Source organism: Xenopus laevis, chromosome 5L, assembly GCF_017654675.1.
Source record: "Xenopus laevis strain J_2021 chromosome 5L, Xenopus_laevis_v10.1, whole genome shotgun sequence".
NCBI classification, from domain to species: Eukaryota; Metazoa; Chordata; class Amphibia; order Anura; family Pipidae; genus Xenopus; species Xenopus laevis.
Genome location: NC_054379.1, coordinates 68,114,734 through 68,142,509, shown reverse-complemented (window position 1 = coordinate 68,142,509; position 27,776 = coordinate 68,114,734). Strand labels below are relative to the sequence as shown.

At 35.6% G+C, this 27,776-nt stretch overlaps 1 protein-coding gene across 50 annotated transcripts in view; it reads left to right on the top strand.

The window, feature by feature from the left end:
- Nucleotides 1-27,776, top strand: part of trdn.L (triadin L homeolog) — a 374,840-nt gene that overhangs the window by 245,588 nt on the left and 101,476 nt on the right. For 34 of the 50 annotated variants that reach the window (XM_041562890.1, XM_041562888.1, XM_041562881.1 and 31 more), the window contains 26 exons: nucleotides 3,070-3,123; nucleotides 3,751-3,804; nucleotides 4,447-4,497; nucleotides 13,948-14,013; nucleotides 16,165-16,212; nucleotides 16,770-16,817; nucleotides 17,144-17,191; nucleotides 17,430-17,477; nucleotides 18,125-18,172; nucleotides 18,386-18,433; nucleotides 19,366-19,413; nucleotides 20,027-20,074; nucleotides 20,421-20,468; nucleotides 20,707-20,754; nucleotides 21,412-21,459; nucleotides 21,673-21,720; nucleotides 22,654-22,701; nucleotides 23,315-23,362; nucleotides 23,709-23,756; nucleotides 23,995-24,042; nucleotides 24,699-24,746; nucleotides 24,961-25,008; nucleotides 25,942-25,989; nucleotides 26,603-26,650; nucleotides 26,997-27,044; nucleotides 27,283-27,330. In XM_041562890.1, coding sequence (XP_041418824.1) covers nucleotides 3,070-3,123; nucleotides 3,751-3,804; nucleotides 4,447-4,497; nucleotides 13,948-14,013; nucleotides 16,165-16,212; nucleotides 16,770-16,817; nucleotides 17,144-17,191; nucleotides 17,430-17,477; nucleotides 18,125-18,172; nucleotides 18,386-18,433; nucleotides 19,366-19,413; nucleotides 20,027-20,074; nucleotides 20,421-20,468; nucleotides 20,707-20,754; nucleotides 21,412-21,459; nucleotides 21,673-21,720; nucleotides 22,654-22,701; nucleotides 23,315-23,362; nucleotides 23,709-23,756; nucleotides 23,995-24,042; nucleotides 24,699-24,746; nucleotides 24,961-25,008; nucleotides 25,942-25,989; nucleotides 26,603-26,650; nucleotides 26,997-27,044; nucleotides 27,283-27,330 — 1,281 coding nt within the window. The remainder of the gene's footprint in view (nucleotides 1-3,069; nucleotides 3,124-3,750; nucleotides 3,805-4,446; nucleotides 4,498-13,947; nucleotides 14,014-16,164; nucleotides 16,213-16,769; nucleotides 16,818-17,143; nucleotides 17,192-17,429; nucleotides 17,478-18,124; nucleotides 18,173-18,385; nucleotides 18,434-19,365; nucleotides 19,414-20,026; nucleotides 20,075-20,420; nucleotides 20,469-20,706; nucleotides 20,755-21,411; nucleotides 21,460-21,672; nucleotides 21,721-22,653; nucleotides 22,702-23,314; nucleotides 23,363-23,708; nucleotides 23,757-23,994; nucleotides 24,043-24,698; nucleotides 24,747-24,960; nucleotides 25,009-25,941; nucleotides 25,990-26,602; nucleotides 26,651-26,996; nucleotides 27,045-27,282; nucleotides 27,331-27,776) is intronic. The other 16 variants (XM_041562894.1, XM_041562885.1, XM_041562883.1 and 13 more) reach the window with 16 other exon arrangements.

Here is a 27,776-nt window from a genome sequence, read left to right as displayed (position 1 = left end):
ACACTAGCGAATATTACAAAGGCCTGCAACCAGTTGCTGAAAGTTCAGGGGATTAATCAGTACCGCCGTTTTTCCTCCTCTTCCTTCTTTTTTTCTTCTTTCTTATCCAATATATCCAGATTGAACCTTTCCAGTGGGAGCAAGGAAAATATCTCTACATACTCCCCTTTCCACACTTTTTTCTTCACTTCCATTTTCACATGTTTCCCTAGGGGGCCCTCAAAGCAAACATACGTAGAGCATTTTGCGAAATCAGAAACCTCTTGCACTACTGCCTTCTCTTTTTCCCCGGGACCTCCTTTTAAGCTAGCTGTTACCGTTACCGCAACCGATGGGGAGGGGACTGTTGCTGCCGGTGCGCTAACTGATTGGGATATACCACCCATGGCAGATCCTGCTTGTCCCTGTCCTGATGCCTCTGAAGCATGTACTCATGTCGCTGCTGGCGAGCCATGTCCTCCCTGGATAAGGGACCTTTTTTTGTCCTAACAGTAGTCCCAACATTCCCTGTTACATTGGGTTAAGCTAAAACATCCCCACACTCACCACCTTGCCAGCCCAGTGGGGGATCCTGGACAGCTGATGCCAATGGGTCCCACAAATCCTCTCTGTTCCTGGTGCTCCTAGGTGTGCTGTGATGAGGGCCATCCACAGTAGGAGCCGAGGAAAAGCTCCCACCACTGGCTGCTATAGATATGGCCTCCTCCTCTTCAGAAAACTGGCTACCCTCCGGGGTGGCGAAGCTGCAACTTCTGAGGTCCGGCTCCTCACTACTGCCCGCCTATGCCTGCTGGGCATCCTGATGGGGATGTCCCGCAACCCCCCTTGCCTATGGCAGAGCCACTAACATGGCCTCTTTGGCCTGTTGTACCCCTCTGCAGTCGCTGGTTCTGGGGGCCAGCTGAAACATCCCCTGGGTCCTGTTTCCGCCCACCGCTCCCCTTCTGCCTCCTACTTCTCGGCTTCCACTTGCTCCGGTTCTGTCCTGCATGCAGCCAGCCTCCCCAGAGCTGCCCCAGACTGCTGTACCCTGCTGCCTACCTGTGCTCACACTGTCCCTCCGTGCTGGTAAAGTCAAGGGGCTCAATCTGGTAGGCGGGCGGGTTCTTCTGGATTGTTTCGGGCTAGGAGGGGAAGGTGCCTGTGGGGTGGCCTGCTAGATCTGACTCTGCAGCCAAACGCTTCCCCAGATCGTAGCTTCAGTGTGGAGCTGTTTTAACAGGGCCTCCACTCTCTGGCCCTCCATCGAGATCTGTGCACGTGTCCCAGCAATACTGTTCCTGCTGCCTGAACTGCTCCTAACAACTCTCACTCCAGGTAGGAAAAGGAAGTGCACTACCAAATAGGGATGGGTAAAGTTTTTTGCGTAATTTCGACTTGGAAATGACGTACATATACTTTTATGGCGCTGCGTGTGAACTTTTTTTTGACACCCATAGACTTTAATGGGCGTTGGAGACATTTGGCCAGTGGTGAATTTTTGGCGAAACTAAATGGGTCAAATTCGCCCAAGCTTAGGTTATTCCACTGTTCAAGGCAGTCATTATGATGAATTGAAACAAGTATCAGCTTCAATAAATGTTAAATACCTTCTGTCTCAGAGTGTTGCTTTGTTCCACATATGGAATGACTGTGGCTTCACTTGTTATGCCCTTCCCATCTGTTTGATGGCCTGATGTTTTTGCTTGACCTTGATTTTGTTTTGACAAAGGCCTAGTCTCCAGAGCTCCTATGAGATGCTCTTATAACCTCGTTTATGTCCAGAGGGTGGTATAAGTCAAACAGTAAATACTGATCAGTATGGGTGGGTTTCCTGTATACTTCAATCTCCAGATTCCCCCCATCTTTGATAACTATTGTGCAGTCCATCCTCCCATGTTAACTTGATATCTTAGTCTACCGAGTTGATATGGTTTGTGAAGGCTGGAACCTCATTTGCTTTAATTTTGACCCAAATGCCATCAACATATCTCAGGGCATTCTTTTCCACTTCTTCAATGTAAAGGTTTGCTACGATGGGAGACACAGGCGAACCCATTAAAGGGATTCTATCATGATTTTTATGATGTTGTTTTTATTTCTAAATGACACTGTTTTCACTGCAAATAATTCACTCTATAATACAAAATTTCATTCCTGAACCAGCGAATGTATTTTTTTTTTGTCGTAAAATTGGTGTGTAGGCAGCCATCACAGGTCATTTTGCCTGGTCATGTGCTTTCATAAAGAGCCAGCACTTTATTGAATTGCTTTCTGGCAGGCTGTTATTACTCCTAAGCTATGTAAATGAATGTGTTGCAGTGGGACCTAGGTTTTACTATTGAGTGCTGTTCTTATATATACCAGGGAGCTGTTATCTTGTGTTAGTGAGTTACTATCTGGTTACCTTCCCATTGTTCTGTTGCTAGGCTGCTGGGGGGGGGGGAGGGAGGGGGCAATATCACTACAACTTGCAGTACAGCAGTAAAGAGTGACTGAAGTTTATCAGAGCACAAGTCACATGACTGGAGGCAGCTGGGAAACTGATAATATGTCTAGCAACATGTCAGATTTCAAAATTGAATATAAAAAAATCTGTTTGCTATTTTGAGAAATGTATTTTAATGCAGGATTCTGCTGGAGCAGCACTATTAACAGATACACTTTTCCCCCTGATAGTATCCCTTTAAACATAGCTGCTGTGTAGCCATGGGGGTTAGCTTTTCAAATCAAAATAGGGCTAAATGGCCCAAGTTACATAGAAGATAACAGATAATAGAAGATATGCTCTGTAATACACCATTGTATTTTACAGATCTTTTCTGTTACCTGCTATGTAACCTGTGCCTTTTCTCCTTGTTTCCAGCTTGAATGGCTGCAACTCGTTTATGTACTGTAAACTGTAAACATTTGCATTTTTTGTGTTATTGTTCCTTTTTCAAGTCCACTGTTCTAGCAAATGGAACTATATTATTACATTATTAGTCAACTTGTTTCAGTACAATTGTAATTTTCATTTTGTATTTACAAAAGCATATGAAACATTATATAATAAACTTGAATCTAGAGAAAGATCTTTATTGTTTTCAGTTGTAGAGATACCAGTTGAAATACCAGTGGAAAAACTTGAAGAAGAACCAAAAGGTATTATTTTAATAAACATTATTTAAACAGAATCTCTTCTCGGTTTTACCAGGAAGACACAAAAAATCACATATATCACACAAGCAATGCTTGAATTGGTGTAAAATAGTGGAGGGGAAAAAAATTAAGATTGGAAGTGAAATGCTCCATTAGCAATAAATTAGCAATACATTTTTAAGCAAAAGTTGAGCAGGCTTTTTATTTCTTTGAAAAACGTGTTCAGGGTAAAAAAAAAAAAAAGCAAGCTGAGGTATTTGGATGCAGAAACCAAAAGTGGCTTTGGAAACTCACATCTGGTTTTAGGAATCGTAGGCTCGAGCATTAATAAAGCAGCCCCTTAGTTACCACTAACATGTATAGCTTATAAAGTTAAACATGTATATACCACCTGGTCAATAACAAAAGACAAAACAAAGAAACCAAGTTATCATAATGCACTGTAAACACTTGCATTTTTTGTGTTATTGTTCCTTTTTCAAGTCCACTGTTCTAGGAAATGGAACTATATTATTACATTATTAGTCAACTTGTTTCAGTACAATTGTAATTTTCATTTTGTATTTACAAAAGCATATGAAACATTATATAATAAACTTGAATCTAGAAAAAGATCTTTATTGTTTTCAGTTGTAGAGATACCAGTGGAAATTCCAGCGGAAAAACTTGAAGAAGAACCAAAAGGTATTATTTTAATAAACATCATTTACACAGAATCTCTTCTCAGTTTTACCAGGAAGACACAAAAAAATCACATATATCACACAAGCAATGCTTGAATTGGTGTAAAATAGTGGAGGGGAAAACAATTAAGATTGGTAGTGAAATGTTCCATTAGCAATAAATTAGCAATACATTTTTAAGCAAAAGTTGAGCAGGCTTTTTATTTCTTTGAAAAACGTGTTCAGGGTAAAAAAAAAAAAAAAGCAAGCTGAGGTATTTGGATGCAGAAACCAAAAGTGGCTTTGGAAACTCACATCTGGTTTTAGGAATCGTAGGCCCGAGCATAAATAAAGCAGCCCCTTAGTTACCACTAACATGTATAGCTCATAAAGTTAAACATGTATATACCACCTGGTCAATAACAAAAGACAAAACAAAGAAACCAAGTTATCATAATGCAAGTTATCATAATGCACTGTAAACACTTGCATTTTTTGTTATTGTTCCTTTTTCAAGTCCACTGTTCTAGAAAATGGAACTATATTATTACATTATTAGTCAACTTGTTTCAGTACAATTGTAATTTTCATTTTGTATTTACAAAAGCATATGAAACATTATATAATAAACTTGAATCTAGAAAAAGATCTTTATTGTTTTCAGTTGTAGAGATACCAGTGGAAATACCAGTGGAAAAACTTGAAGAACGAAAAGGTATTATTTTAATAAACATTATTTACACAGAAACTCTTCTCAGTTTTACCAGGAAGACACAAAAAATCACATATATCACACAAGCAATGGTTGAATTGCTGTAAAATAGTGGAGGGGAAAACAATTAAGATTGGTAGTGAAATGTTCCATTAGCAATAAATTAGCAATACATTTTTAAGCAAAAGTTGAGCAGGCTTTTTATTTCTTTGAAAAACGTGTTCAGGATAAAAAAAAAAAAAAGCAAGCTGAGGTATTTGGATGCAGAAACCAAAAGTGGCTTTGGAAACTCACATCTGGTTTTAGGAATCGTAGGCTCGAGCATTAATAAAGCAGCCCCTTAGTTACCACTAACATGTAGAGCTTATAAAGTTAAACATGTATATACCACCTGGTCAATAACAAAAAACAAAAAAAAGAAACCAAGTTATCATAATGCATGTATTCTTAGACTGTGTGCTCTGATAGAATGGACTACTGTATTTCATTATAATTCAGTAGCTCTAACAACACATTTTATCAATGTTAGAATAACAATGTCATATTTTACCACCTATATATTAAAACAGTTAAAATGTTTTGCAATATAACAGGGGTAGTGTATATGCATGTATATCACTCTCCTTAAAGGCAAGTGCTTGCAGTTTATTCTGTTACACAGTCTTTGAGAACAAGCACACAAAAGAAATGAAAAACAAGGAGAAGTAGCGCTGGCTAAACACAGTTGGCAGCCTAACTACATTTGGGTGGCTTTCCCAACACCAACTACACAGCAAAAGAACCAAAATATATATCCCAATCACTGGGGAATGTGTTGGATAACCCTAAATCTTAAATCTTCAGCAGTATGACCCTTCTCAAGACAATGTTTACAGATTGGAAGCACATGTTTCCGAGTATCTTGTATAAGCAGAAATATGTTCTCCACCTAGACAATATACCTTTTAGGTCCTCCCAAGGATGGGATGTACCACTCTAGAGGTTGTGCACAGTGCTAATTTTTCCTAAACGTGGCTACCTTTAGTAGTCTAATCACATAGTTAAATAGAGATATCCATTTTAATACATTTTTTTATTCTCACTTTAAAGTGGACCTGTCACCCAGACACAAAAATCTGTATACTAAAAGTCCTTTTGAAATGAAACATGAAATCCAATTTCTATTTTTTATTAAAGCATTCATAGCTGGTAATCTCATTTAAAAATTTCAGCTGTCAATCAAATATTGTCTGCACCTCCTCTACGCCTTAGTCATAGAGGCGGGGCAGACAATTACTTTCACTTTCCATTCAGCATTTCCTAAAAGTCACTGCTTTCCAAACATCCCCTCATTCTCTTCATCCAGGGCATGGGGGTTTCCCATTCTGGTGCACATACAAGACTTGCCTTAATAACAGTGTCCACAAAATCGCTCCTGCCTGCTTGCTATAATTATCAGTGCACAGACTGAATGAAACAACATCCAAATAATTGATATAGTGTAATTAAAGTTTTTTTAATTGACTAATCTGATAAAGTAGGCTTTTAAATAATTTTTTTGTGTGACCGGTCCCCTTTAAGACCTGAGAGTACAACCTCTTCAAATAATTCCTAGTTCAATAGTTACATAGTTAAATCAGGTTGAAAAAAGACAAATTCCATCAAGTTCAACCCCTCAAAAGGAAAACCCAGCATCGATACACACACCCCTCCATACTTTCACATAAATTATATATACACATACTGTATCTATACTAACTATAGAATTTAGTATCACAATAGCCTTTGATGTTATGTCTGTTCAAGAAATCATCCAAGCCACTCTTAAAAGCATTAACAGAATTAGCCATCACAACATCACCAGGCAGTGCATTCCTTGCTGTCCTCACTTTGAAGAACCCCCTACATTGCTTTAGATGAAAGTTCTTTTCCTCTTGTCTGAAGGGGTGGCCTCGGGTGCGGTGATCCTCTTTATGGCTAAAAAGGTCCCCTGCTATTTGTCTATAATATCCTCTAATATACTTGTAAAGTGTAATGTCACCTCGCAAGCGCCTTTTTTCCAGAGAAAAAAAACCCAACCTTAACAGTCTATCCTCATAATTTAAATCTTCCATTCCTCTATCCAATTGCACATTTCTCCAGCTCATTTACATCCCTCATAAGGAGTGGAGCCCAAAACTGCACTGCATACTCTAGATGAGGCCTTACCAGGGACATATAAAGAGGCATAATTATATTTTCATCCCTTGAGTTTATGCCTTTTTTATACAAGACAGAACTTTATTTGTTTTAGTGGCCACAGAATGACACTGCCTGGAATTAAATGTGTAGAGGAGAACAAGGTGCTCCAGAATTAAATGTAAAGTAACTCACCATACAGTGAAAGTGGTCCGGGTGCACCAGCCCCAGACCCCCAGCTAAGCACCCTAAAAGGTGCGATAAGCGTAGGGTGGATGGAAATGCAAATATATTTTTAATTTTTCTACTAATAAAAATATCTTTTAACTGAATATCTCTGGTCTTGTGGCTCCGTTTGAGTGCTGGACAGCTCTGCTTCCTTATCTTCTACTGCATGGAATTAGACAACTTGTTACCTAGAAAAAGCCCTAGATCCTTCTATGTTATGGAAACTCCCAACATACTGCAATTTAGGGGCTGATTTATCAAGGATCAAAGGGAAAATTCGAAGTAAAAAAAATAATTTAATAAAATTTATTAATTAATAAACTCATTTAAAAAAAAAAAGTTGAGCTATTTTGTGTACTTCAACTAGTGAATAGTCCAAATCCCATTTGAATATTGAAATTTATCATGTACTGTCTCTTTAAACCTTCAGGTTTAATCATTCGCCATCTAAAACCTCTGAATTGCTGTTTTAGCCTATGGGGGACCTCCTAGAACCTATATGGAGTCAATTGGTGGACTTTGAAAATTATTTTTTTTTTAAAAAAATTACTTTGAATCGGATTTGATCGAATTCGATCTTACATAGATTCAAAAATCGAATACAGCCTATTCACCCGCAACAAAACCTTCTATTTTTTTAGCTAACACATCTTCACTATGAAATGCTAGCGAAAAGTCGCCAGCGTTCAATGCCCAGGGTGACATTTTAGTGAATTATCGTATTTGTAACACATTTGTGCCTGGCAAAGTGGTGCCAAGGATGTGAAGCTGACACTGGCGAAAACTTGCCAATTAGTGAATCTGCCCCATGTTATTTTGATTTGCTATAAAGTCCAGTATCCTATCCTTTAGTAACCCTTCAAAATGTTCTAGTCTCTTTTGAATTTCCTCATGTGTGAACCATGCATTATTAGTTATATTACTAGAATGAGGACTATTAAGAATGAAACTTGTTACAGATAGAACGTTTTAAATCAGGGGACATTACTGTTGTGATACCAACTTTGTGGTGTACATGTTGGTCTGTCCATGCAACCTTATCTATGTTGGTGAGACTGTCCAGAAAAGACAGATTCTTCAAACATAGATTTAAAGTTAATATTCCAAATCAAGACATTTGTAAAAAGTTTTTTTAAAAAAATACCAATGGAAATGCCATGGAAAAACTTAAAGAACTAGATGGTACATATACAGAATATGAGAATATGAAGAGTCTGTTTTTGATATTAAAGTACGTCGCGTTTCGTGAATTTATTGCCGTTTTGCGAATTTCGCGCGTAATTCGTGAATTTTCCGGAGAAGCTAATTTTATGATCACTTGTGACTGCATCCATAAATACAGAATCACCTATACATTGTACAACAAGATGTAGAAGTGGTGGCTGATTTACTTATTTTCATGGCTGAGGGAAAAAACAGTGATTGCAATTCCACAATTGCAATTGCAGATTTTTTTTGCCAAAGTCATCCCATATCTGGCCAGTCCTAAACTGGCCAACTACGTCGAAGTCATCCCATATCTGGCCAGTCCTACGCTCAATTTTCGTCTGATTCATTAAGTATTCAAATGCTTAATTATACATTTTACAAAGGGACTAAGTTTTACCTGCAACTTACTAGCTGCTTTCAAAGTAAAACTCCCAAATGAATGAATCAGATGAAAATTGAGCGTAGGACTGGCCAGATATGGGATCACTTCGACGTAGTTGGCCAGCTTAAATATATTGCAATATATGGACAAACAATCCCTGCTTATTTTAAAGGGTAAGGCATTTTTCAGTAGCAGTATGCACCAAATGTCTCTTGAGTGCAGAGGACCTCTTGTATTTGTCTATATATATATATACATTTACATCAGGAAAATAGTGTTAAGATTGTATAAAATAAATGGTGTATTTATAACATTATGGGGCACATTTACTTAGGGTCGAATATCAAGGGTAAATTAACCCTCGATATTCGACCGCCGAAGTAAAATCCTTCGACTTCGAATATCGAAGTCAAAGGATTTACCACATTTCCTTCGTTCGTACGATCGAAGGAAAAATAGTTCGATCATATGATTAAATCCTTCGAATCGAACAATTCGAAGGATTTTAATACATCGATCGAACGATTTTCCTTCTATCAAAAAAAGCTAGGAAAGCCCATGGGGACCTTCCCCATAGGCTAACATTGATGCTCGGTAGGTTTTAGGTGGCGAAGTAGGTGGTCGAAGTTTTTTTTAAAGAGACAGTACTTCGACTATCGAATGGTCAAATAGTTGAACGATTTTTAGTTCGAATCGTTCGATTCGAAGTCGAAGTCCTAGTCAAAAGTCGAAGTAGCCAATTCGATGGTCGAAGTAGCCAAAAAAAATTTCAAAATTCGAAGTATTTTTTATTCTATTCCTTCACTCGAGGTAAGTAAATGTGGCCCTATATATTTTTGCTTGTGAATCAACACTGGACAAATTTGCACCTGGCAAAAACCCATGGAAACAATCAACCAGATGTTTGCTTTCATTGTAACTGTAAAAATTATGCCTTTCTCAGCAGGATTCAGCTGAATCCAAGGTCGGACTGGTGGGTGCAGGGCCCACTGGAGCTGCCACCCTAGGGCCCCCCCATGCCTCAACACCACTCTACAGGGGCCGCCACCAAATGCTCCCCCAGAGTGTGCGTAAATTAAACCTACCTCCAGTACGTCGGGGGAGGGAGATCAGCGGCTTGGGTGAGCGCTGGAGGGGTTTTGTCCAACCCTGGCAGAATTGAATCTGAATCCAAAAAATCATGTGACTTTTTGTCACACAAACAAGGAAGTAAAACATTTTTTAGCCACGTGCTACGTAGTTTCTCTTTCCCCCTAAATTACATAAGCAAGTTAGAGTTCAGTATTGCCCCTTATTATTACTTTTTATGTATTTTTAGTTTATTTATTTTAGTCAATATCAATGTTGATTGCGGTATTTATTGAATTGAACCATGGATGCTCTTTCCTAGGGGATCAATCTGAATTAGAGGCATTCAGAACATTTTTTATTGTCATTTAATTTTTAAATACATATTTTTATTCATGTGGACACAACTGATTATTCAGTATACAACAGTTTTTTTCATGACAAATCACTTTTTATAGATATTATTAAATGCATCTTAAAATATTTTGGTATCAAAAATTGTAATAAGGTCCCCATAGGCTTTCTAGTAAATTTCTGATCGAAGGAAAATCGTTTGATCGATGGATTAAAATTGAATAGCGCTAAATCCTTTGACTTCAATATTCGAAGTCGAAGGATTTAATTTAGACAGTCGAATATCGAGGGTTAATTAACCCTCAATATTCGACCCTAAGTAAATGTGCCCCTACATTAATTATTTTAAAACACTTTTATTATTTTGTGTTACTGTTCCTTTAATACCCATAATTAGCTCAGATCAATCTACTAAAGAATAAATGAGATACCTGGAACAGATTTTTCAAGTCAAATGTCCTAGAAAATGGAACTAGATTATTGGATTATTAGTCAACTTTTTTCAGTATTATTACAATTTTTGTATACAATTTACAAAAACATATGAAACCTTTTTCTGTGCATACATGAGATATGTAAAAAGGCCGCTGTTTTCAGCTGTAGAGATAGTGAAAAAACTTAAAACATTTGAATGAACATTATTTACACAGAATCTCTTCTGTGTACACATTTTAGAATTCACAAGCAAAGCCACATAAAAGCACAGTAAAAGCACATATACTGTATCGCACAAGCAGTGCTTGAATTGGTGTAAAAAAGTGGAGGGGTGATATGTGTGCCCTGTCCAGAATTATAAACCACACCCACTGGTGTAATATGCCATACCCACCAACACTTCTGGTTTCTTCCACTTTAAAGCTACCTTCAAGTTTGCACTACATTAATTTATAGGAAAGAGTGGTAACAAAAAATTAACAAACAATGGTTACATAGTAAAAATGAAATCACAGAACCCTACTTGCAAAAGTTTTTGGTAAAACAATATCCAAATACAATATAACAAAATAATATATATATATATATATATAAAAGTATATATATTTTATATATATATATATATATATATATATATATATATATATGTATGTATATATATATATATATATATATATATATATATATATATATATATATATATATATATATATATATATATATATACACACATACATAATTGTCCCTAGGGTCATTTACTTTATGTCCACCGCATTTCATGTACAAGATTAAATGTTTTCAACATCCCTTAAAAATCATCACACTTAGGGGCAAATTTATCAAGGGTCGAGTTTCGAAGTAGAAAAAGCTTCGAAATTCGACCATCAAATTGGAATACTTCAACTTCGAATATCAAAGTCGAACTTGGCCATTTGCGGTCAAATTAAAATCGTTCCATCAAACAATGAAATCCATTGATCGAACGATTTTTCTTCGACTTCAAAAAACTTAGAAAAATGCTCTAGAAGGTCTCCATAGGCTAACATAGCACTTCAGCAGGTTTAATTTGGCAAAGTATTGAAGTCGAAGTTTTTTAAAGAGACAGTACTTCGATTATCAAATGGTCAAATAATCAAAGTATTTTTACTTTGAATCAAATTCGAAGTCGAAGTTGTAGTAGCATATTCGATGGTCGAAGCATCCAAAAAATTACTTCAAATTTCGAATTTTTTTACTTGAAAATTCCCTCGAATTCACTTCGACCCTTGATAAATCTGCCCCTAAGTGCCACACATTTTTTAATTCATTATAAAGAGTACAATTCCATAAATATTGGTGAATTCATAAATTAATACCCATTTGTCGATTAATTGTATAAATACATATTTATAAATATACATCCAATTTAATTAGCCAAAATAGGTTAAAACTCAGTCCCACACTGGAACCCATTACTGTGTGTTAGATTAAAATTTACATTCAGTAACAGCATCTAAGAGGAATGCATTGCGACAGATACTAAGACCAACCCAAAAGTTTTTTTTAGTATATAATAGAAAAAAGACACTGGTTGGGAGTGTTACTCCTTTAAATAATGGTACCAGTATGGTGGTAACAGGTACAGAAAAGGCAAATGTGCTAAATCACTTATTTTCTTCACTGTGAGTCAGAGTTCCCGGACCCACCTGTTGGCTCAGCCTCAGGGGGAATCCTGACCCCTCCACTAACTGAGGCAGCTTGTTGCTGCCACCTTTCACCATGTGCTCACCTTTTTACACCAAGGGGGAGTCCACAATGTTGGCAGAGGGGTCCAGGCAGAAAGAGCACTGAACATCACCCCAAAACAATGGCACTGCAAATCACCCCAAAAACACCATACCAACAGTGAAGTTTGGAGGTGGGAACATCATGGTGTAGGGTTGTTTTTCAGCATATAGTTAAGGCAAACTTCATATAATGAAGGATGAATGGAGAAATATACTGGAGCATTCTTGATAAGAATCTGCTGCCATCTACCAGGATGCTGAAGATGTACTGAGGGTTGACATTTCAGCAAGACAGTGATCCCAAACACACAGCCAAGGAAACGCTCAATTGGTTTCAGAGAAAGGATATAAAGATGGATTGTTGTGTGGATTACTTGGGTTGTTACCAACATCATGTATATTTTATGTCAATAGCCCCATTAGAAACATATTTACTGAGAAAACCATTGACATGTTCAATACTTGTTTTCCCTGCTGTGTACATAAGTATAGACTATGTAGCACATTTATTAAGGGTCGAAGTGAATTTGAAGTGAATATTCGAATTCAAAAACTTTGAATTTCGAAGTAATTTCTGGGTACTTCGACCATCGAATAGGCCAAATTCGACTTCGACTTCAATTCGAAGTGAAAATGCTTAGACTATTAGACCATTCCATAATCAAAGTACTGTCTCTTTAAAAAACGTAGATTTCGACACTTCACCATCTTAAACCTGGTGAATTGCTATGCTAGCCTATGGGGGCCTCCTAGAAGCTATTTTTTTGAGAAGTTTTGAGAAGTCGAAGGATTTTTTTGTAAAATCGTAAGATCGTATGATTAAATCGTTCGAATCTTTCGTTTCGAAGTACGTACATAGTATGATCGTACAATCTTAAAAATCCTTTGACTATCCTATCCAAATTTTGAAGTTTTTTTCACTTTGAAAATAAATCTGCCCCTACATGTGTGTATAACAATGTATTTTTAAAAATACCAGTGGAAATGCTGTGGGACAAACCAGAGTCTGTTTTTAATATAAAAGTACTGACACTATAATAATGGTTGTGTGCCATTATATAGTAAATATGTGTACCACCACTATCAATGTACTTCACTATTGGTACAAATGTCAGTTACTACATCCATAAGTACAAAATAACATATATATTGTACGATAAGAATTTGTAGAAGGGGTGGCTAATTTATAAATTTTAATGAGGGGGAACAAAACGTGATTGTTATTCTACAATTGTAGAAAATATTTTGAGAAAAAACTTGTCCAACTTTTCCTCCACCATCATGTTTTTTTCCCCTCTAGCACTTGCAACATAATATCTGTGGTATATTTTTAGTATGAATATGTTATATTTTATACTATACAGTGTGTTTATGTTTACATGTTATAAACATAAAATATCTTATATTTAGTGATGGGTGAATAAATTCGGCAGGCACGAATTTGCGTTGAAAAAATTTTGGCCTGCGTCTCAATAGTCTTGCCTTAAAACTTTTGCTCGTCAAAATTATTCAGACACCCATTGACTTTAATGCATTTGGACAAAATCAGCGTTTATAAAAAGTTCTCGCGGGCGGTGAAATTGACGCATCTCAAAATATTTTTGATGCCCATTGACTCTAATTTTTTGCCGTTTCGCATATTTTTTGACATTTCATAAATTTTGCAGGAAATTAACACATTTTTCGCTTAAGCAAAACGGGACAAATTCATCCATAAATAGTTATATTTAGCCAACTGTGCCTTGTGGCAGTATTTGCAGTATTATGATTGTGTCAATTTATATAACATATATGTATATGTAATAGCAGGTGTGTTTTTTTTAAAAAAAAAATATGCTGTATTAATTTTAACAGTTACAGAGATACCAGTGGAAATACCAGCAGAGAAACCTGAAGAAGTTTCAATACAAATAGAACAAGGTACATTTTTAAAATATACAGTGCATCCACAGGTATGCACTTATAAGAAAGAATGCTATACTGTACAATTAAACAAAACAATGCTATTGTATTAAAGATTCAAAGACTGTATACAAAATATTTAACATTGTTTTTATTATTTAACAAGACGTTATCATTTTTTCCCATTTTTTTATGAAAAAAACTAACTTTTTTTTATATTTATCCCCAAGTAAAGTACAATTGGTGAAATAACACAAAGGGGTACTGTATATTTACCAAAGAGTGAAGTTAGAGATCACCACAGTCCACTAGAGTGAAATTCTGCCACTCTACATTCATTTCTATGGCATTTTGAAAGGCCTATTTATCAAAAGATGAACTTTCATTTTCACCCAATGATAATTACTCTTTAAAAATCCCATAGAAATAAATGGAGAGTGGTGGAATTTCACTCTAGCAGACTGTGGTGATCTCTAACTTCACTCTTTGATAAATATGCCCATTTAAAGAGTTTTCATATGAAGACCATAAAATTAACTTATCATAGGTATGGGACTGTTATGTATGGTATCCCAAAACCCAGAACAATCCCCAAGGTCCTGGTCTCGGCTCATGCTTCTGCCTACAACAACCACCTTTTTTACTGCGAAAAAATTTAATACAAAACTTTGCCAAGCAAAAGCAGTCAAAATCTCATAAACATCAATGGGAGTTGCGCTGATATGGTCGGAGTTTTTTTTAGCCAATTCAGGCTTTTTTTTTTAGGTTTTTGTATTTTTTAAAGCATGTTCTTTTTATATATTGATCTTTTAAATTAAATGATAAATTATATGGAATTTGTGATCTTAGAGTTGGTTTGTTTATTAATGGTTTCAAAATCCTCTAAAACCACTTAAATAAGAATGTTGATAAATGGACCTTTATATAACTTAGTGCTTTTTAAATTATTACATTGACATTTTGCTTACTATAGTTGGAATTCATCTTTGACCAATATACTAAAACTTACTCATCAGAGGCTATACATGCCTCTTTTAGAGTTAAGATTCTCAGAAATAATGCCTTTAGAGGGCTCTTTATGTCAGCATGGAAGCTTACATGCTTCCTTAGTGATTTGATGGTAGGCGGCTTAACTTTACCTGTTTAATCTGTGAAGGATGCCAGAGTTGGTTACTGCTCATGGAGAATCAAATGCAGTTCTTGCAGGTAGAAGGCTTCCATGAGCAAATGTTAGGACCATGGGTTTCATTGGAGTCACTTTTGTAACCCATAAATAGATAAATAGATATCAAGATATGTTTATATTGATATATTGATATCAATAGATATTTATATTGATATAAATAGATATCAAGGATAAAGGCCCCAATGAGGGCTGCAACATTGGTTACACCAGTGGTGACTCAATAAACACATTTGTTTGAAGATTATTGGAGTGCTGGACCATTTTGAATTTTATATATATAATTATCATTTAATCCAGAGATGAAGTCAAAAAGCAATTGTATTTTGCTTTAGATTTATCACTAGTAAATACTGTACATCACAACCTTGTCATAAATAATGGATCATAAACATAACATCATGCAGTATACATGGAGCAAAAAGAGACATAATCAGCTATTGTTTGCAGTTTGCTCTAGTGATGTCCTCTTTACAAATTTGAATAGACAGTGCCCCTTGACTAGAGAGTGACAGGAGGTATAGACTGCAACCAGGCCTTGTCCATATCATCTTATCTACCTGTATATAAAGTAATAAGAATAGAGTTTGACTTTAACACTTTAGTCTGGGGTAATGACAATGACCCCATTGTACAGTATTTTCAACCCTAGAAGATGTCAGTATTGCAGAATGACAGACCATAAATAATATAATTTTTTATAGAGGTGCCTGTAAAGATACCTGTAGCAAAACTTGTAGAAGAAATGAAAGGTCAATATCATACTTTATGAACCTACCTATGAAAAGGTCAATGCTTGCAGGAGTTGGTTAGATTTATAATAATAATGAATGTAGTGGATTGTTTTTTAAACATACTTTTGCTTACCCATCAACTAATAAGGGAAATATTTTAATGCCTGACTAAACCTCTTAAAAATCCTATGCATATTAACACCACAGCTTACTGGTCATGCTGCTGATAATGAATTGTATAATTTTTAACAGAATTACCTATCAAGAAACCTGAACCAAAACCTACAGAAGTTAAGAAAGGTGATTATCATTCTCTTTCATATAATCTGACTATGAAAAAAAGTTGATTGCGTTGTTGTTTCAACTCATAATGCCAAAAGATGTTAATTAGCTAATGCATGGTAAACATTAAAATCCCTCTTAGTAATAAGCAAATCTAATAATAGAGGGTGATTTAAAAAATTTAGCCCAAAGTCATCTGTTTATTTTTTAAGGAAAATGTCATTTTAGATGATGTTTTGGATTTATTTCTAGACATCACCAACCCACAATTCCATTGAGATTTGTGTGAAACATTTAATTTATAAAATATGCCAAAGCTGTTGTTAATTAGGATCATACTATGTTAATTTAATGAAACTTAAGATCTTTAATACACTATTTTCACTGTAAGAAATGTAAACATGACAGCATTGAAGGAAACAGTGGAAAATTTAGTTGATACGTACAAATTGTTAAATTTTTTGCTGAGTGCAGCCCACCATCACCTAATACATTCAGTAGCCTATTTAAGTAGCCCATTTACTATTGTTCTGGAAAGAAAACAATTCAGTAAAACGCAATCAATTCTTTAACAGAGGAACCAGTTAAGAAGACTGAACCAGCAATAAAGGACATTAAGAAAGGTAAACAGAACAACCAGAAAAAAAATAGACACTGATGACATGGGCACAGCAAATGGATACACAAGTGGCTTTTTTCATAATAAGCTCATTGAGCATCTGTATCACTTTTGCAAAAATGTTGTTTAGATCTCCTATTGTCTCTCCAGTAGTAATAAGTCAAAAGCAACTTGAACTTTGCTTTAGACTTATCACTACTAGATACTGTATGTTATGGCCTAGGTGGTGAATGAAAGCCTCCATAGACATGTTGCCTCATGCAATATTAACCCTAGAAGGAGTTAGTATTGTTGGAATAATAAACCATGAATAATATTATTTTTTAACAGAGGTACCTGTAAAGAAACCCGAAGCAAAACCTGCAGAAGTAAAGAAAGGTGAATATCACACTCTCTAAAATAACCTGCCTATATCAAAAGACAATGGTGGTGTGAGTTGGTAGACTTATTTTAAAGAATTGCGATGAATTGATATTTCATGGAAAAACTTAAAATGCTTTTGCACTCGAGCCGACTGATAAAGGGAGATTTTGACAAACTGCATCTCACATATTAACACCACACCCTATCGGTCATGCTGCTGATAATGAACAATGAATTGTATTATTTTTAACAGAGGTGCCTATCAAGAAGCCTGAACCAAAACCTACAGAAGTTAAGAAAGGTGATTATCGTTCTCCTGTACATACACTGACTACGGAGAAAAGTTGATCGCTTTGTTGGTTTGACTCATAATACCGAACGATGTTAATTAGCGAATTCAAAACTTTATAATCCCTCATAGTCAAGAGCAGATCTAATAAAGGAGAGTGATTTAAGAAATCTCACCCAAAGTCATCACTTTTTTTTTAAAGAAAATAGTCTTTGAGATAATGTTTGGGTTTTTTTTATAGCCATCGCCAGCCCACAATTCCATTGACCTTTCATTTACAGAAAATGCCAATGCTGTGGTTAATTAGGATCATACTATATTAATGTAATAAAACCTAAGATCTTCATTTCACTATTATCTTAAAGAGATTCACTGAAAGAAACCTAAACTTGACAGCAGTGAAAGAAACTGTGGAAAAGTTAGTGGATATGATGAAACTATTGAGCTTCATCTTCAATGAGGGTTCTTTTTTATTTTACTTTGTGAGTAGGTAGTAATATTTCTATAGTAGGAGGCTTGGGAGGACAAAAAGAAGTCTGCTATTGCATTTACTATTGTGATATATTTTGCTTGGTACAGTCCAACTAAGCTTAAAATAACCAGTACCCATTTGTCATTACTCTTAAAAAAAATTCATAAACGAATGTTACCTTCAACAGAGGTACCAGTTAAGAAGACTGAACCAGAAGTGAAGGAAGTTAAAAAAGGTAAATAAAATAAATTGTTTTCTAAAAGCAAAATGAGTTACGCAAATGAGTTACGTTAGCCGTCATCAAAATGATGAATTTTGTGCTAGGGAAACTGAGGATCTCTATCCCTTTCTTAAATCACGGCATAGGCCTTCATAGGTCAAATATTACCACCAGAATCTACTTGTTAAATGGAAAATGATGAACCATGAATTTTATTGTTTTTAACAGAGGTGCCTACAAAGAAGCCGGAACCAAAACCTGCAGAAGTTAAGAAAGGTGAATATCTTGTTCTTTGCAATGCCCTGAGGGTTGTGAATGATGGCTAGGCTGATCATACTGAATTGTGGCAATGTGCTAGTACATGGAAATCCTTAAAACCATTGCTATCACGAGAAAAAGGGAGAGACTTGAAGCAGCCATTGGAGAATCTGTTTTTTTGGGGGGGGGTAGGAGAATGATTCGTGTTAAGCCCTTATTATTCTCAGAGTATTTTAAGCATGCTTTGGATATAGCTAAAGTGAATGCCTTGAGATTGTGGTCTTGTTCTTAAACAGGGAATTTCAAAAGGAATATATTTTTCAGTAATTTGGCATATACATTAAAAATGAAATGAAACCCAAAGCCATCAATTAAAACATCATATTAAAAAAGCAGACAAGTGAAGTAGCCTAAACAAGAAATGACAGAAGCTATGGCAAATTTCAAAATGGTTTCTAGCACATCTATTGCTGTTATTTATTGAGAGGGTTTATTTCTTATTTTAGGTTGCGAGCCAAGTACTGCATGTATAGCACAATGCTTGGGAGAAGCATAACTTTTAAAGAAGGCTTCTTCTCCTTATAAGTAACATTTGGGGATTCTTCCACTTGCGTTCTCGCAAATTAGCCAGAATTGGGCAGTACAGTTCATGCGGCTCTTTTCAAAATGAGTTGTAATAGAGTGCTTTTTACCTTCGACAGATGAGCAACACAAAAAAAACTGAAGCAGAAAGGAAATTCAGAAAGGTGGAAATACAGTTATTGATAATCAGACATTCTTAGGCAAGAGCCTATTATAATTACTCATTTTTGTTGTGATGAAGTTCTTGAGCACCTATATCACTTTTTGATATCAATATTTAGATCTCATAAGCCCTTTTCAGATATTAGCACTCCAATCTTTCGGTAAGGTCAGTTCTTAGCATTCATCCCTTATCTTATTTTTGACAGAGGTGCCGTCAAAGAAGCCCGAACCGAAACCTGCAGAAGTCAAGAAAGGTAAACATTGTGTGCTCCATAAAACTCTGTCTATAACATAGGTTGATTAGGGGTTTGAAAAGCTTCATGACAATGAATGATTATAAGAGGGCAATTTTTAACAGTATGCTCAAAAGCCATTGTTCTATTTAAAATGGAGGATAAGCATCCTGACATCCTTATTATCCTCTGCCTACATGCACATTTTCTTACATACGCTTGCCATGAAAGCGCAATGATATCGAGCTTTGCCTGAAACATGAAATTCACTGAAAACGAATTCTCTCATTATTTCGTTTTATTGTTTATGAAGGAATTAAAATTGAAACGATGACTGAAAAAGCTTTTCATCTAGAGATAGAAGTAGACTGAATGTATTCAACTGTTATTCATAAAGTGAGAGTTAATTTCAAGTTCTAGGGTGTGATGCAATAGTATACGAATATCATCATGAGGCCATGAAGCAGTTTTTTTATTTTTAAGATGGCTACTACTGAAATCATTAAAAATTGTTACGTGTTTTTGCTCAATGCAGCCCACCATCACCTAATACATCCAGTAGCCTATTTAAGTAGCCCATTGACTATTGCTCTGGAAAAAAAACAATTCAGTAAAGCAATATTTTCTTCAACAGAGGAACCAGTTAAGAAGACTGAACCAGAAATAAAGGACATTAAAAAAGGTAAACAGAACAACCAGAAAAAAATAGACACTGATGTAAAGACCTTCTAAAGATTTAAATGGGCAAAGCAAATGGATACGCAAGTGGATTTTTTTCATAATAAGCTCATTGAGCATCTGTATCACTTTAGTAAAAATGTTGTTTAGATCTCCTATTGTCTCTCCAGTAGTGATAAGTCAAAAGCAACTTGAACTTTGCTTTAGACTTATCACTACTAGATACTGTATGTTATAGTCTAGGTGGTGAATGAAAGCCTCCATAGACATGTTGCCTCATGCAATATGAACCCTAGAAGGTGTTAGTATTTTTGGAATAATAAACCATGAATAATATTATTTTTTAACAGAGGTGCCTGTAAAGAAACCCGAAGCAAAACCTGCAGAAGTAAAGAAAGGTGAATATCACACTCTCTTAAATAACCTGCCTATCTCAAAAGTCAATGGTGGTGTGAGTTGGTAGACTTATTTTAAAGAATTGCCATGAATTGATATTTCATGGAAAAACTTAAAATGCTTTTGCACTCGAGCCGACTGATAAAGGGAGATTTTGACAAACTGCATCTCACATATTAACACCACACCCTATCGGTCATGCTGCTGATAATGAACAATGAATTGTATTATTTTTAACAGAGGTGCCTATCAAGAAGCCTGAACCAAAACCTACAGAAGTTAAGAAAGGTGATTATCGTTCTCCTGTACATACACTGACTACGGAAAAAAGTTGATCGCTTTGTTGGTTCCACTCATAATGCCGAACGATGTTAATTAGCGAATTCATGGGAAACTTTATAATCCCTCATAGTCAAGAGCAGATCTAATAAAGGAGGGTGATTTAAGAAATCTCACCCAAAGTCATCACTTGATTTTTTAAAGAAAATAGTCTTTGAGAGAATGTTTGGGGTTTTTTATAGCCATCGCCAGCCCACAATTCCATTGAGCTTTCATTTACAGAAAATGCCAATGCTGTGGTTAATGAGGATCATACTATATTAATGTAATAAAACCTAAGATCTTCATTTCACTATTATCTTAAAGAGATTCACTGAAAGAAACCTAAACTTGACAGCATTGAAGGAAACACTGGAAAAGTTAGTGGATATGATGAAACTATTGAGCTTCATCTTCAATGAGGGTTCTTTTTTATTTTACTTTGTGAGTAGATAGTAACATTTCTATAGTAGGAGGTTCGGGAGTACCGACTTTAAAAGAAGTCTTCTATTGCATTTACTATTGTGATATATTTTGCTTGGTACACTCCAACCAAGCTTAAAATAACCAGTACCCATTTGTCATTACTCTTAAAAAAAATTCATAAACGAATGTTACCTTCAACAGAGGTACCAGTTAAGAAGACTGAACCAGAAGTGAAGGAAGTTAAGAAAGGTAAATAAAATTAATTGTTTCTAAAAGCACATAGGACGAACTCAAATGAGTTACGTAAGCCGTCATCAAAATGATCAATTTTGTGCCAGGGAAACTGCGGATCTCTATCCCTTTCTTAAAACATGGCATAGGCCTTCGTAGGTCAAATATTACCACCAGAATCTACTTGTTAAATGGAAAATGATGAACCATGAATTTTATTGTTTTTAACAGAGGTGCCTACAAAGAAGCCGGAACCAAAACCTGCAGAAGTTAAGAAAGGTGAATATCTTGTTCTTTGCAATGCCCTGAGGGTTGTGAATGTTGGCTAGGCTGATCATACTGAATTGTGGCAATGTGCTAGTACATGGAAATCCTTAAAACCATTGCTATCACGAGAAGAAGGGAGAGACTTGAAGCAGCCATTGGAGAATCTGTTTTTTGGGGGGGGGGTAGGAGAATGATTCGTGTTAAGCCCTTATTATTCTCAGAGTATTTTAAGCATGCTTTGGATATAGCTAAAGTGAATGCCTTGAGATTGTGGTCTTGTTCTTAAACAGGGAATTTCAAAAGGAATATATTTTTCAGTAATTTGGCATATACATTAAAAATGAAATGAAACCCAAAGCCATCAATTAAAACATCATATTAAAAAAGCAGACAAGTGAAGTAGCCTAAACAAGAAATGACAGAAGCTATGGCAAATTTCAAAATGGTTTCTAGCACATCTATTGCTGTTATTTATTGAGAGGGTTTATTTCTTATTTTAGGTTGCGAGCCAAGTACTGCGTGTATAGCACAATGCTTGGGAGAAGCATAACTTTTAAAGAAGGCTTCTTCTCCTTATAAGTAACATTTGGGGATTCTTCCACTTGCGTTCTCGCAAATTAGCCAGAATTGGGCAGTACAGTTCATGCGGCTCTTTTCAAAATGAGTTGTAATAGAGTGCTTTTTACCTTCGACAGATGAGCAACACAAAAAAAAACTGAAGCAGAAAGGAAATTCAGAAAGGTGGAAATACAGTTATTGATAATCAGACATTCTTAGGCAAGAGCCTATTATAAGTACTCATTTTTGTTGTGATGAAGTTCTTGAGCACCTATATCACTTTTTGATATCAATATTTAGATCTCATAAGCCCTTTTCAGATATTAGCACTCCAATCTTTCGGTAAGGTCAGTTCTTAGCATTCATCCCTTATCTTATTTTTGACAGAGGTGCCGTCAAAGAAGCCCGAACCGAAACCTGCAGAAGTCAAGAAAGGTAAACATTGTGTGCTCCATAAAACTCTGTCTATAACAAAGGTTGATTAGGGGTTTGAAAAGCTTCATGACAATGAATGATTATAAGAGGGCAATTTTTAACAGTATGCTCAAAAGCCATTGTTCTATTTAAAATGGAGGATAAGCATCCTGACATCCTTATTATCCTCTGCCTACATGCACATTTTCTTACATACGCTTGCCATGAAAGCGCAATGATATCGAGCTTTGCCTGAAACATGAAATTCACTGAAAACGAATTCTCTCATTATTTCGTTTTATTGTTTATGAAGGAATTAAAATTGAAACGATGACTGAAAAAGCTTTTCATCTAGAGATAGAAGTAGACTGAATGTATTCAACTGTTATTCATAAAGTGAGAGTTAATTTCAAGTTCTAGGGTGTGATGCAATAGTATACGAATATCATCATGAGGCCATGAAGCAGTTTTTTTATTTTTAAGATGGCTACTACTGAAATCATTAAAAATTGTTACGTGTTTTTGCTCAATGCAGCCCACCATCACCTAATACATCCAGTAGCCTATTTAAGTAGCCCATTGACTATTGCTCTGGAAAAAAAACAATTCAGTAAAGCAATATTTTCTTCAACAGAGGAACCAGTTAAGAAGACTGAACCAGAAATAAAGGACATTAAAAAAGGTAAACAGAACAACCAGAAAAAAATAGACACTGATGTAAAGACCTTCTAAAGATTTAAATGGGCAAAGCAAATGGATACGCAAGTGGATTTTTTTCATAATAAGCTCATTGAGCATCTGTATCACTTTAGTAAAAATGTTGTTTAGATCTCCTATTGTCTCTCCAGTAGTGATAAGTCAAAAGCAACTTGAACTTTGCTTTAGACTTATCACTACTAGATACTGTATGTTATAGTCTAGGTGGTGAATGAAAGCCTCCATAGACATGTTGCCTCATGCAATATGAACCCTAGAAGGTGTTAGTATTTTTGGAATAATAAACCATGAATAATATTATTTTTTAACAGAGGTGCCTGTAAAGAAACCCGAAGCAAAACCTGCAGAAGTAAAGAAAGGTGAATATCACACTCTCTTAAATAACCTGCCTATCTCAAAAGTCAATGGTGGTGTGAGTTGGTAGACTTATTTTAAAGAATTGCCATGAATTGATATTTCATGGAAAAACTTAAAATGCTTTTGCACTCGAGCCGACTGATAAAGGGAGATTTTGACAAACTGCATCTCACATATTAACACCACACCCTATCGGTCATGCTGCTGATAATGAACAATGAATTGTATTATTTTTAACAGAGGTGCCTATCAAGAAGCCTGAACCAAAACCTACAGAAGTTAAGAAAGGTGATTATCGTTCTCCTGTACATACACTGACTACGGAAAAAAGTTGATCGCTTTGTTGGTTCCACTCATAATGCCGAACGATGTTAATTAGCGAATTCATGGGAAACTTTATAATCCCTCATAGTCAAGAGCAGATCTAATAAAGGAGGGTGATTTAAGAAATCTCACCCAAAGTCATCACTTGATTTTTTAAAGAAAATAGTCTTTGAGAGAATGTTTGGGGTTTTTATAGCCATCGCCAGCCCACAATTCCATTGAGCTTTCATTTACAGAAAATGCCAATGCTGTGGTTAATGAGGATCATACTATATTAATGTAATAAAACCTAAGATCTTCATTTCACTATTATCTTAAAGAGATTCACTGAAAGAAACCTAAACTTGACAGCATTGAAGGAAACACTGGAAAAGTTAGTGGATATGATGAAACTATTGAGCTTCATCTTCAATGAGGGTTCTTTTTTATTTTACTTTGTGAGTAGATAGTAACATTTCTATAGTAGGAGGTTCGGGAGTACCGACTTTAAAAGAAGTCTTCTATTGCATTTACTATTGTGATATATTTTGCTTGGTACACTCCAACCAAGCTTAAAATAACCAGTACCCATTTGTCATTACTCTTAAAAAAAATTCATAAACGAATGTTACCTTCAACAGAGGTACCAGTTAAGAAGACTGAACCAGAAGTGAAGGAAGTTAAGAAAGGTAAATAAAATTAATTGTTTTCTAAAAGCACATAGGACGAACTCAAATGAGTTACGTAAGCCGTCATCAAAATGATCAATTTTGTGCCAGGGAAACTGCGGATCTCTATCCCTTTCTTAAAACATGGCATAGGCCTTCGTAGGTCAAATCTTACCACCAGAATCTACTTGTTAAATGGAAAATGATGAACCATGAATTTTATTGTTTTTAACAGAGGTGCCTACAAAGAAGCCGGAACCAAAACCTGCAGAAGTTAAGAAAGGTGAATATCTTGTTCTTTGCAATGCCCTGAGGGTTGTGAATGATGGCTAGGCTGATCATACTGAATTGTGGCAATGTGCTAGTACATGGAAATCCTTAAAACCATTGCTATCACGAGAAAAAGGGAGAGACTTGAAGCAGCCATTGGAGAATCTGTGTTTTTTGGGGGGGGGGTAGGAGAATGATTCGTGTTAAGCCCTTATTATTCTCAGAGTATTTTAAGCATGCTTTGGATATAGCTAAAGTGAATGCCTTGAGATTGTGGTCTTGTTCTTAAACAGGGAATTTCAAAAGGAATTATTTTTCAGTAATTTGGCATATACATTAAAAATGAAATGAAACCCAAAGCCATCAATTAAAACATCATATTAAAAAAGCAGACAAGTGAAGTAGCCTAAACAAGAAATGACAGAAGCTATGGCAAATTTCAAAATGGTTTCTAGCACATCTATTGCTGTTATTTATTGAGAGGGTTTATTTCTTATTTTAGGTTGCGAGCCAAGTACTGCATGTATAGCACAATGCTTGGGAGAAGCATAACTTTTAAAGAAGGCTTCTTCTCCTTATAAGTAACATTTGGGGATTCTTCCACTTGCGTTCTCGCAAATTAGCCAGAATTGGGCAGTACAGTTCATGCGGCTCTTTTCAAAATGAGTTGTAATAGAGTGCTTTTTACCTTCGACAGATGAGCAACACAAAAAAAAACTGAAGCAGAAAGGAAATTCAGAAAGGTGGAAATACAGTTATTGATAATCAGACATTCTTAGGCAAGAGCCTATTATAAGTACTCATTTTTGTTGTGATGAAGTTCTTGAGCACCTATATCACTTTTTGATATCAATATTTAGATCTCATAAGCCCTTTTCAGATATTAGCACTCCAATCTTTCGGTAAGGTCAGTTCTTAGCATTCATCCCTTATCTTTTTTTGACAGAGGTGCCGTCAAAGAAGCCCGAACCGAAACCTGCAGAAGTCAAGAAAGGTAAACATTGTGTGCTCCATAAAACTCTGTCTATAACATAGGTTGATTAGGGGTTTGAAAAGCTTCATGACAATGAATGATTATAAGAGGGCAATTTTTAACAGTATGCTCAAAAGCCATTGTTCTATTTAAAATGGAGGATAAGCATCCTGACATCCTTATTATCCTCTGCCTACATGCACATTTTCTTACATACGCTTGCCATGAAAGCGCAATGATATCGAGCTTTGCCTGAAACATGAAATTCACTGAAAACGAATTCTCTCATTATTTCGTTTTATTGTTTATGAAGGAATTAAAATTGAAACGATGACTGAAAAAGCTTTTCATCTAGAGATAGAAGTAGACTGAATGTATTCAACTGTTATTCATAAAGTGAGAGTTAATTTCAAGTTCTAGGGTGTGATGCAATAGTATACGAATATCATCATGAGGCCATGAAGCAGTTTTTTTATTTTTAAGATGGCTACTACTGAAATCATTAAAAATTGTTACGTGTTTTTGCTCAATGCAGCCCACCATCACCTAATACATCCAGTAGCCTATTTAAGTAGCCCATTGACTATTGCTCTGGAAAAAAAACAATTCAGTAAAGCAATATTTTCTTCAACAGAGGAACCAGTTAAGAAGACTGAACCAGAAATAAAGGACATTAAAAAAGGTAAACAGAACAACCAGAAAAAAATAGACACTGATGTAAAGACCTTCTAAAGATTTAAATGGGCAAAGCAAATGGATACGCAAGTGGATTTTTTTCATAATAAGCTCATTGAGCATCTGTATCACTTTAGTAAAAATGTTGTTTAGATCTCCTATTGTCTCTCCAGTAGTGATAAGTCAAAAGCAACTTGAACTTTGCTTTAGACTTATCACTACTAGATACTGTATGTTATAGTCTAGGTGGTGAATGAAAGCCTCCATAGACATGTTGCCTCATGCAATATGAACCCTAGAAGGTGTTAGTATTTTTGGAATAATAAACCATGAATAATATTATTTTTTAACAGAGGTGCCTGTAAAGAAACCCGAAGCAAAACCTGCAGAAGTAAAGAAAGGTGAATATCACACTCTCTTAAATAACCTGCCTATCTCAAAAGTCAATGGTGGTGTGAGTTGGTAGACTTATTTTAAAGAATTGCCATGAATTGATATTTCATGGAAAAACTTAAAATGCTTTTGCACTCGAGCCGACTGATAAAGGGAGATTTTGACAAACTGCATCTCACATATTAACACCACACCCTATCGGTCATGCTGCTGATAATGAACAATGAATTGTATTATTTTTAACAGAGGTGCCTATCAAGAAGCCTGAACCAAAACCTACAGAAGTTAAGAAAGGTGATTATCGTTCTCCTGTACATACACTGACTACGGAAAAAAGTTGATCGCTTTGTTGGTTCCACTCATAATGCCGAACGATGTTAATTAGCGAATTCATGGGAAACTTTATAATCCCTCATAGTCAAGAGCAGATCTAATAAAGGAGGGTGATTTAAGAAATCTCACCCAAAGTCATCACTTGATTTTTTAAAGAAAATAGTCTTTGAGAGAATGTTTGGGGTTTTTTATAGCCATCGCCAGCCCACAATTCCATTGAGCTTTCATTTACAGAAAATGCCAATGCTGTGGTTAATGAGGATCATACTATATTAATGTAATAAAACCTAAGATCTTCATTTCACTATTATCTTAAAGAGATTCACTGAAAGAAACCTAAACTTGACAGCATTGAAGGAAACACTGGAAAAGTTAGTGGATATGATGAAACTATTGAGCTTCATCTT